Source organism: Juglans regia, chromosome 16, assembly GCF_001411555.2.
Source record: "Juglans regia cultivar Chandler chromosome 16, Walnut 2.0, whole genome shotgun sequence".
NCBI lineage: Eukaryota > Viridiplantae > Streptophyta > Magnoliopsida > Fagales > Juglandaceae > Juglans > Juglans regia.
In genome coordinates this window covers 27,610,063-27,621,170 of record NC_049916.1, presented here as the reverse complement: position 1 = coordinate 27,621,170, position 11,108 = coordinate 27,610,063, and the positions used below count along the sequence as shown (strand labels likewise).

The 11,108-nt window shown below is 36.0% G+C and overlaps 2 protein-coding genes across 2 annotated transcripts; one reads left to right on the top strand and one right to left on the bottom strand.

Annotated features, from left to right (window-relative positions):
• Positions 1–2,716: 2,716 nt before the first annotated feature.
• On the top strand, positions 2,717–4,816 carry LOC109001914 (F-box protein SKIP22-like). The gene has a single exon (XM_018979417.2). The coding sequence runs from the start codon at positions 2,896–2,898 to the stop codon at positions 4,480–4,482; it is 1,587 nt and encodes a 528-aa protein (XP_018834962.2). The 5' UTR covers positions 2,717–2,895; the 3' UTR covers positions 4,483–4,816.
• Positions 4,817–6,050: 1,234 nt separating this feature from the next.
• Positions 6,051–9,196, bottom strand: LOC109001915 (tubulin alpha chain). Its single transcript, XM_018979418.2, has 4 exons — positions 8,883–9,196; positions 7,578–7,812; positions 7,119–7,489; positions 6,051–6,960 (listed from the first exon to the last, which is right to left on the bottom strand). Exons 1-4 carry the CDS (start codon positions 8,973–8,975, stop codon positions 6,307–6,309), a joined length of 1,353 nt encoding a protein of 450 aa, XP_018834963.1. The 5' UTR covers positions 8,976–9,196; the 3' UTR covers positions 6,051–6,306.
• Positions 9,197–11,108: the final 1,912 nt, after the last annotated feature.

The following is an 11,108-nucleotide window of genomic DNA, read 5'->3' as shown; positions in this document are numbered from 1 at the left end:
TAACAAAATAAAATCTTAAAAAAATAAATTTTATTTCTTTTCTGCCTTTTTTTCCCTTTAAGTCGTACATTAATAACTAATCCAAAATTCATAACAACATTTTAGAACTTTTAAAATTTGTAATGTATTATAATTTGTTCAAATTGTTTCTTGTAGTTATAACTAATGAAGATTTATATTATAATTATATGATAAAATTATTTAACACTTAGTAATATACTTTCTAAGTTTAAATTTAACACATTATATATTTATTTTTGAATTAATAAATATACGATATATGCAATCGATTATAATTATTAATATCGATGTAATGTTTGTAATTTTTTTTTTAATTTACAGATTTGCTGCTTCTGTTCTTCATTTATCATTCTTCAATCTGGATGCTGTCAATTTCCTATATTCTCACTGTTATTTTATTTGTCCTCTAATTTTTGATATGTTCTCTTCTATATCATCCGAGAAAATGTTATTCAAATTTTTTATACTTACATAAATGCACTTGCAGTTAAAATAAATTGTTGACATTATATGTTTGTTATATGAATATTTCATTTTCCCATCATATTAGTTTGTCTTAATGGATTTGTTCTATTCTAAAGTGTGCTATTTCATTTGGTTCATTTAATATGATCTATATGAAATTATTATTTGGAATTAATTGACTTCTTTTTCTGCTTTAGCTATAAATGCTTATAATATTTGTTATATATCATATCTCTTTGTATATACACATCTACTTACATATTTGATTTATTTTCAAATCTTTTTTAGATTGCATTCCAAAATTAACAAAGAATTTATAATCTTCGATAACTTTATGTCAATTGGTAAGACAATATTATTAAAAGTAAAAATAGATTTAAACATTATTAACACTAATTATTTTAATTTTTATCTAACTACTTCTATAAATAAACTTTGAAGAACACGAAGAATATCCAGTAATAAGAAATTGATATGCTATTCAATCAGAGAAGAAAAAGGAAGACATCCTATAAAAAAAAAAAAAGAGATATGCTAAGTTAAAAAAAAACACCAAATATTAAAATTCAAACGTAAACACAATCTCAACATATTCTCTATTTTCATTCAAACAATGATGAAGTCATTTGTATAAGAGATTGGATCATCTTTGAATATTAATTCTTCTCAAACTAAAGTTCACAATGATCATTCCACTTTAGCGAAGATAACACTTTGTACTTCCAACAATATTGCCAAAACTTCAACACTTCGTCAAATAGATTTATGTTCTAACAACATAATTACATCTACTTCAATATTGAGCGATCAGGTTTATTCATAACTATCTCTTACTAAAAAAAATACTTTCTTCATTTTATTTCCTATTTATATCAATATAAATTATTTATTTCTATTTAAATTTACTATATTGCTGCATTCATATTATACGTTTATTCTTTCATTTTTTAATGCAGAAAGTAACATTCTTAGTTAAAGAAAAGTTTTCATTAATCAATTTGTATCAACAATTCTACTACATGTCATATGCAAATTGTAATAAGGCCAGTGGATATGATCACAATGAAAAATTTGTTCTATAATTACAAAAATATATATATTTTTTTTATAACCGAGGGTGTTCGGACCAGTTTGCGTGCATCTCGACTAATTCCACGGGACCCTAAAATTAACGATTAGGTAAACTGTTTTTCTATTCGAACACAGGCGAGGTAAAATCTATATTCTTAAATTTATTTAAAAAATTTAATGCATTATGTTTTTATATTTTCTCATAACACATACTGCAATTACAGTTTTTCACGTTTTATTCGATTTTTCTTTAAATTCCATTTCTCACATTTACTATTGTTTAGTATTTTTATTTTCTCCTTATTTTTTTCATCTGGGCATACGTGCAGTACAAGTTGCCCTTACTAGTATATATATAAAGGACCATGTTACAGTACCGCTCTCAGCGGTGGCAAGGATCTACATTATAGGATTTTATTTTATTTTATATATATATATTTTTAAATATTTAAAAAATTAAAAATATTATAATATTATTAAAAATTCTTTTTAATTATTAAATAAAAAATAAAAACAATAGAGTGGGACGGTAGAATTGAGTGAGAAGAATAGTAGGATCCATATATAAATAACAAGAAATATTATTGGCAGAAGCTACTATTTATAGCAGTCATTTTTACACACATTGTGTCAAAATCTACACCATACATTTATTAAATTTAAAATTAAAGATGGATGAGAGAGCGGAAACGAAAGAGAGAGAGCAGAGAGGAGAGAGAGAGAGCGGAGATGAGAGAAGGAGAGAGCGGAGAGGAGAGAGAGATCGAGATGAACAGAGAGGAGAGAGAGAGAGTGAGCGGAGATGAGAGAGAGAGCGAGACGAGAGAGAGAGTAGAGATGAGAGAGAGACACTGGTGAGAGAGATGAGAGAGAGAAGCCATTGCGTTTGAAGGAAGAAGAAAAAAAAAAGAGTTATACTACACGTAAGCCTCACACTCTGCACACCACTTAAAAAATATAGGATTTTACTCTTTTATCCTCATATTTCATATTTCATATTTCATGAAACATGAGAGTAAAAGAATAAATTCACATACTTTTAAGTGATGTGCAGGAGTGTGAGGCTTATGTATATAATTTTTTTAAAAAAAATTAAGTAGATAAGAGACATCCACGTAGTGTATACATTATATGCACCACTAGAATGGAAGCTCTCCAGCACTTCTCAAATAACACTATTTTAATGATTTTATTTCAGTTTGACACCGCATAAAACGCTCGCTCATCTTCATCCCTTCCGAAAGGTTCGTTCAATCGTTTTCCGAATTCTCAAATTTCCCTTTGGGCTTCAACAATAAACCCCGTGAATTTAGACTTTATCCCGATGCAAGTGCAACCATGAAACTGAGACTTAGATCCGTCGAATCCAAGCAAACCCTCAGAATTGAAGTTCCCGCTCCCTTTACTCTCCAACAACTTCAAGAAACCCTCTCTCAATCAATCTCCTCATCCTCTTCCTCTTCTCTTCATATCTCTCTCAATCGCAAGGACGAGCTCCAGGCCTCCTCACCCGAGGCGTCCCTGCACTCCCTCGGAATCACCTCAGGTGACCTTCTCTACTTCACCTTCGACCCCGCCGGCTTCTCCTCTTCTCCAATCGAAACCCACGCCCGAGATTCCGTGCAAAAATCTCAAGCCCTAGCCCCTAGATTCTCTAATCGAGACACCGGGTCTCAAATTACTCGAGAACCTAAGAGCCTAGGAGAAATGTCCTCGAATCCAGAAACCCCAACTCCAGAGTCGTCCGTACAAGGGCTTCCAGAATGGTCTGATGTTGCTGACTCCGACATGAGTGATTCAACTATTCTTCAGGAACAGGGCGGGTCCCTGGTGTCGGATTCCGACTACGAAGAAACCCTAGAAGTTACTAGTGCTGAAACCGTGGAAGTGGCTGATGGGTCGGTTTCATCATCGGGGAAGAAGTTTTACGAGCGGTGTTTTCTGAGAAGGATACTGGGGGAGGAATTGGGCGATTACGGCGGGGACCACAAACTCTTGGTGATTGCGGTTCACGCGGTTCTTTTGGAGTCCGGTTTCGTCGGATTCGATTCCATCTCCGGTATTCGGATCGACCGTTTTCATCTTGCGGATGAGTGGCCTTCGAACGCGTTCACGATGTCGCTTTGTTACACTCTGCCAGAGCTCTTAGGTAATGATGATGGATATGCTGCTAAGGTGCCTGAAAGTGTTGTTTTGAAGTTTCAGAGTTTGGGGCACTTTATCAATATTTATGGGTCTCTGGCTGGGGGCAGGTCGGGGTTGTACAGGGTGTGTTTGAATGAGAATAGGTTTGCGCCGGCGATAGGTTTGGCAAATGGCGATTCTACCGATAGAGCTAACGACGAAGATGGGTACCCAGAAAGTGAGGTTTTTGAGTTTTGGAAGATTGTGAAGGATGGGCTTGCATTGCCACTCTTGATTGATCTCTGTGAAAGGGCTGGGCTGGTGCCTCCCCCTTGCTTCATGCGCCTCCATGCGGAGCTTAAGCTTAAGATTTTGGAGTCTCTTCCCGGAGTCGATCTGGCAAAGATGGGATGTGTGTGTTCCGAATTGCGATATTTGTCTTCCAATAATGAGCTGTGGAAGCGCAAATTTGAGGAGGCATTTGGACGGGGAGGAGGAGGGATTGAAGCGCGGGGGTCGATTCAATGGAAGGATAGGTTTGTTACATTCTGGGAGAGCAACAAGAAGAGGAAGAGGGAAGCTTGGCCAAGGCGAGGGGCTTTATTACCATTGAGAAGGGACCCTAATCCGTTCGGGTTTCCTCCTCCAATGGTGGGGGGAGATTATGACCGCCTGCCGGGTCTTGGCGTCCCGTTATCCTTTGGACAACATGTTGTGGTATTTCCGCGGTTACAACTGAGGCGGAACTTCACACCACGTTGTAGTCTGGGACTAGGAGGTTCCGATTCGGGCGATTTCTAGTTTGGTGGCTCATTGTTTATGTTCTGTTATCATCATGCACCATTGCTGGAACTGAACCGAATCCCTTGGGAGGAGGTATAACCGACTCTTTGATTATGCATCTCTCTCTCTCTCTCTCTCTCTCTATATATATATATATATATATATATATAAGTATGATGTTCAGACCTACTACTAAAATGTCAAGCCTAGTTTTCTTTGAGAGTTTCAGTTGGTCTTTTATGTTTATGTGGAGGAACTTGGATTCTTCTTTCTTTTATGTTCTTTAATAAGTAATTTTCTTCAAATTGTGAGTAGTGTGGATGATGTTTGCAAGGGAATGATGTTCTCTTCTTAATAATGGTAGCTTTACTTTCCTATTGTTCGGTTCTTTTCTTATGATTTTCTAGTTCATAAGCATGTTGATGGTGATGTGAATCCGGGTTTGCCTCTTTAGACATATGGGTTGAGGGGCACTCTGAACTTTAGAAGGTTATTAGGCTTTCGAAGCCAATGCGGTAATAAAATATAGAAAAAAGCTAAAGACAGTCGCTTTGTGTAAGCGCGGTGCAAATACCGGCTGATGTAGCAAAAAATCAAAACGCCCCGTTTAGTGATCCCTCTTTCCATTTCCCTCTCTCTCTCATTGCCCTTGAGTTCTTAGCTCTCAGAAGTCTGAAGACAAAATGAAAAGAGAAAATACAGAACCAATATAGTTCTTACCTCTCTAAAGACGATCATGGAAGATTTTGAGAAGAAGGTTTCTACTACAGAACCAATGGAGGCCGAAAATACTGTAGGTTGCTCTGATTCTTCTAGAATCCTCCGTCTGCTTCGTAGGTTCCTTGCAATACAACAACGCAGAGCTAAAGCCTATGCCAATGCTCAAAAAGTATGTCTCTTTTTCTTCACTGATTTATTTCTGAGTTACCAAAAATAAGATTCTGATTATCTATTTTTTTTCCCTTCATTTCAATGTTTGTTTATTTTTGGTTGTGTTTTCTGAGTACATGGATTTTTGGTAATGGGTTTTTTGGGTTTTCCTTCATTTTCATTTTGGTGCCTTCTCTACCTATTGTAAAAAACTTGAAGACTCAAAACTTGGGACCAAGTCAGCCGGAAGCCAGATCCCAAAAAACAAGAAACCAAATGCAACCTCCAATTGACATATGTCCTAGAATATTGTTTGTTGATGAAGATGGAAAGTCTATGTCGCTGGCTCCGAAAAGAATATTCAGTTTGCGAGAAAAGCTTCTTCTCAAGATTTGTCAAAATTAGCTAAGTTACCAAGGGAAGATTTAAGAATGGAAGCAGAAAATACAAATCAAGTTGGCAACTGAAAACCCAAACGAGCAAGAAGACAAATATCCAGAGGACCCCAAGCTCTGTTTCAGTGTTTTTGTTTGGATTTTTTCTTTCTCATTTCGGTTTCGCACAGGCATAGTCTTTTGTCTTTCTTTTTTTTTTTTTTTCTTTTTATATATATATATATTATTTGACGTGGCCTCAGCGACTCCACGCCGCTTGCGTGAACCGACTGTATATAGAAGAATTGTAAAATATATGACAAGTTGCTGAAGTAGTGGAACTTTAAGAAAAAAGAAAATCGATTTTTCCGTGGGAGAGAAGACAACTTTAAGAATTCAACACCAGTAAGGAATCAAGAAAAACCAAATGTAAAAGGCACCAAATATAGTCTGCCTAGAGAATTAGAAATGGAACTTAGGGTTTTGTGTAGCACATGTTACACAACCCTTAAAAAGAGAAAACTACTAAATCACACGGGCCAGCCAAAAGATTGCATCGTTCGGCCTAAATCACAACAGCTAAATTTTAGATCTCTTCTTAGTACTCATCGCCTTCATCATCCTCCCCCTCCGCTGACTCAGCACCAACCTCTTCGTAATCCTTCTCCAAGGCAGCAAGATCCTCACGAGCTTCAGAGAATTCTCCTTCTTCCATGCCCTCACCCACATACCAGTGCACAAAGGCACGCTTTGCATACATAAGGTCAAACTTGTGGTCAATGCGGGAGAACACCTCGGCCACACTTGTTGAGTTCGAAATCATGCAAACAGCCCTCTGCACCTTGGCAAGGTCCCCTCCTGGAACAACGGTGGGAGGTTGGTAATTAATGCCGCACTTGAATCCTGTGGGGCACCAGTCAACAAACTGAATGGTGCGCTTTGTCTTGATGGTAGCAACAGCTGCATTGACGTCCTTAGGCACAACATCACCACGGTACATGAGGCAGCATGCCATATACTTGCCATGGCGAGGGTCACATTTGGCCATCATAGATGACGGCTCAAAAGCACTGTTGGTGATTTCGGCAACAGAGAGTTGTTCGTGATATGCTTTCTCTGCAGAGATGACTGGTGCATAAGAAGAAAGCATGAAGTGGATTCTGGGGTAAGGGACCAAGTTGGTTTGGAATTCAGTAACATCCACATTCAGAGCCCCATCAAACCTTAGAGAAGCAGTCAAAGATGAGATCACCTGAAATTCATTTTATACGAGTAAAAAACACGAATATGCCAGTGGGAAAAAAATGAGGGTACCTCCCCCATTTTTATCACAATTAGAGTTAAAACAATTGACAAATATCAAATACATCAGAATGCGAATTCTAACATTATAACCGTGCAGCTACTTACCTGAGAGACGAGGCGGTTGAGGTTAGTGTAGGTGGGTCGCTCAATATCAAGTGAGCGTCTGCAAATATCATAGATGGCCTCATTGTCCAACAGTACAGCCACATCAGTGTGTTCCAGGAGGGAGTGGGTCGAGAGCACGCTATTGTATGGCTCAACAACAGATGTGGACACCTGAGGAGAAGGGTAGACTGTAAAACCCAGCTTTGATTTCTTGCCATAGTCGACAGACAATCGCTCCAAGAGAAGGGAGCCAAGCCCAGAACCAGTGCCTCCGCCAACGGCATTGAATACCAGGAATCCTTGGAGACCGGTGCAGTTGTCAGCAAGCTTTCTGATTCGATCCAAGCACAGATCAACAATCTCCTTGCCAACTGAAACCGGAAATTGACTTCATATTCTGCAATTGATATACACTACAGAAAGAAAAAGAAAATGCAGAGGTAAGTGGGACATGCTTACTGGTATAGTGGCCACGGGCAAAATTGTTGGCAGCATCTTCCTTGCCACTTATAAGCTGTTCAGGGTGGAAGAGCTGGCGATAAGTTCCGGTCCTCACTTCATCAATGACAGTAGGCTCTAGGTCAACAAAGACAGCTCGAGGGACATGCTTCCCAGCACCGGTTTCGCTGAAAAAGGTATTGAAGGCATCATCACCTCCACCAACGGTCTTGTCACCAGGCATTTGGCCATCAGGCTGCAAGATTTAAAAAAGAAGTTAGCGATTTACCAATCAAACCAAATACTTGAACATGGACTACAAAAGGGCGCATGAAATTTTCATCCCACCTATTTTAATGGCTTCTAAAAACCATTAAAAATTGAGGTATAAATTAAATCACCAGTTCTCATGCACATAGGTATCCACAATTTTCAAAACGACCTAATAGAGATTTCCGTCTCTGATGAGTAAGATAATTAAATGAGGGAGCATTTTACTCTTTTTGAAATGTAATAATCTGAGCATAGATTACTTTGAAAAAGAAATTCAAATAAGCTCCAACTCATATCAAACCAATACGAGAAACATGTGATTCTTAAAACAAAAGGCAAGTTTCACAATCAAACAGGTAGCCGGATGTAGCAAAACCAATCAGCGATCAGTAATATTCAACTAACAACAGAAATTACGTGAGAAGCTTAGAAATGAAACGTATTGGCGAGCGATCGTTAAAATAGGACGTCCTTTCAGCCTCATTTATTTCTACAATTAGATTAAATGAGATGTTTTATTAAAAGTTAAATAAAATATTATTATAATATTTTTTATTTTAAATTTAAAAATATTAAATTATTTATTATATTTTTTAATTAAATTTAAAAAAATTGTAATAATAATTAACTGAGATAAGATAATTTGGTTACGTATCCAAACCGGCCCTCAATTTTATGATGATCATTTTATCAGATCGAAACAGAGCCTTGAAAAATAAAAACGTTCAGTCTTAACGTAGGTATATAAGGCAGATCCGATTCCAAAACAGGCAGATCTAACGAACTAAAAACATGCACCAACGAAGGAAAAGGTACTGCAATCAAGAATCAAATTAACTAGTCGGTGAGGAAATGATATTGAAGAAACACAGATCTGACGAATAAAAACCGACTAGCGAAAAGAAAAAGACCAAAATGAGGTGCGGAACTTGCAGATCTGACTAAAAGTAAAAGAATTCAGCGGAGAGAACCACAGATATTACCAAACAAAAGCATCTTAGAGATATTTCTATATCGGTACTACAACAATGGAAAGAGAAGGAAGAAGAAGACCTGGATGCCGTGCTCAAGGCAGTAAAGCTCCCAGCAGGCGTTGCCGACCTGAATACCAGCCTGACCAATGTGGATTGAGATGCACTCTCTCATTTTCGCCGGTAAGTAAAGAAGAAACTAAGTGAGGATGATTTAGCAATGGAGGGAATAGCACAAATAAAGATCGAAGGCGTTTATCAAGACGCCCTCTGGTGAAAACTGGTGGTGATAGATCTGGAAGAGCACGAGATTGGGGTGTGATATATAGCAGGCGGGGAAGAGAGAGAGAGAGAGAGATTTAACCATAGGTGTTAGTTGAGCCCGTGCAAATTGAGGCTTCGTTTGGAATCAAAAATTCTCTCAATTCATCTCAACTCATTATTACAATTTTTTCAAATTCCAATACAAAATATAATAAACAATTCAACTTTTTCAAATCCTAAAATAATAATAATAATAAAAAATAATATTCTAACAATATTTTATTATCTCAACTCAATTCAACTCAACTCACTTCAACATCCAAACGCAACCTGAGTTGGCTGTCTGTGGTTGGCGGTTGGCCTAACCAACCTCTACTAACTATAGTTTGTCATTTTTTCCATTTTCGAATTACTAAATTTTGCCGCCCGAGCGGCCCAGTAGGCAGCAAGTGATCAACAACGTTCTGTTTGGCTACGAGGCTGGGTTTTTCCTCCATCCAGTTTTTATATAGCAGGCAGCAAGTGATCAATATGGTGCACGAACTCGCTTGTATCTAGCAAAATCCTTTTTCAATACACCTTTCAGTTAGGGCTGTAATCGAGCCGATCCGGTTTTTGGCTTGCCGAGCTTGGCTCAATTCAAAATACTTGAGAGTCCAAACTTGTGATTTTTTAAAAAAATCTACACAACCTCCACATATTACGCTTTTTTTAGTTGTTATTATTTTTTTCTTTTATCAAATATTTAATATATGAATAATGAATAGAAGAATTGAATTAGTTTAAAAAAATAAACTCAAAATAAAATTTTAAAAAAATATTAAAATTAAATAAAAATATGGTGTGCGAAGGTTGAGAGGTTGTGTAGCATTGCTCATATTTTTTTTATTTTTTATTCGAGCTCGACTCGATGAGCTAAACTCTGAACCCAAGCTCGTTCCAAAAAAGTTCGAGTCGAGTCGAGTCAAGCTCAAGCTCGAATTGTTTATTTTTTTATTTTTTAAATAAAATTTAATAAGTAATAAATTAAAGAAAAAAAGATTTAATATTGAATTTATACAACTAATAAATAAAACCTCTATTGAATTATTAAATTTAAAAAAATTATAAATAATTAATATCTAACTAGTTGATATTTATTCAAAATAACAATATATTATATGCTTACATATATTATTAATACATGCACTTAATATGATAGCATATATCTATTTCATATATAGTTCTCACATACTAGTATATGAAATTAATAAATTTTATCAACTAATTATCATATAAATTATAAAATATATCTATGAAGTATATTCACTATAGACATAAGTAATTAGATTACATATTATATATTTAATTATAAAATTGGTATGGTTATATTATTAGCTAATACATATATATATACATAAGTGTATGTATATATTTATTAATATATGAATAAGTTTTAATTGACTCGAGCATAAATGAGCTGACTTTAACGAACCTTAGTCGAGTTTTATTGGGTATGTGCCATTTACAAATCGAGCGAATATTTACTATCATGAACGAGTTTTTTTTTTTCACTAGTCGAGGTCAATTCGAATTTAACCAAAGAAGTACCGATCAGGCTATCAAAGAGACTGGCTCATTTACAGCCCTAACCTTTCTACACTGTTGTTTGGTTGTTTCTATTTTGTGTCTGGCAACTTTTCTTGATGGGGCGGAGAGAGGGTAGTAGCTAGTAGGGTACCAAAGCCGATTGAAATTATGTGATGGGAAATTATATTCTGTGTTCTAAAAAAATTATCGTTTTCTGTTAATATAATTATTTTTAATACTTTTATATGTTAAGCATTTAAATGAACAATCTACTGAACTGTATTAAGTAAATAAATGTGAATGAAAATACAAGAAATTTCAACGAAAATTGACGTGGAAACTTCTTTATTAATTTTAGGATGGAAAAAAATGAGCAAGAGCAAAGAGATAAGAAGGCTTAATAAGATAATGAGAATTTGATCCAAAATACTGACAAAGAAAATTGGAAGAAACTCAAATTTAGGTTTGTAAAGTG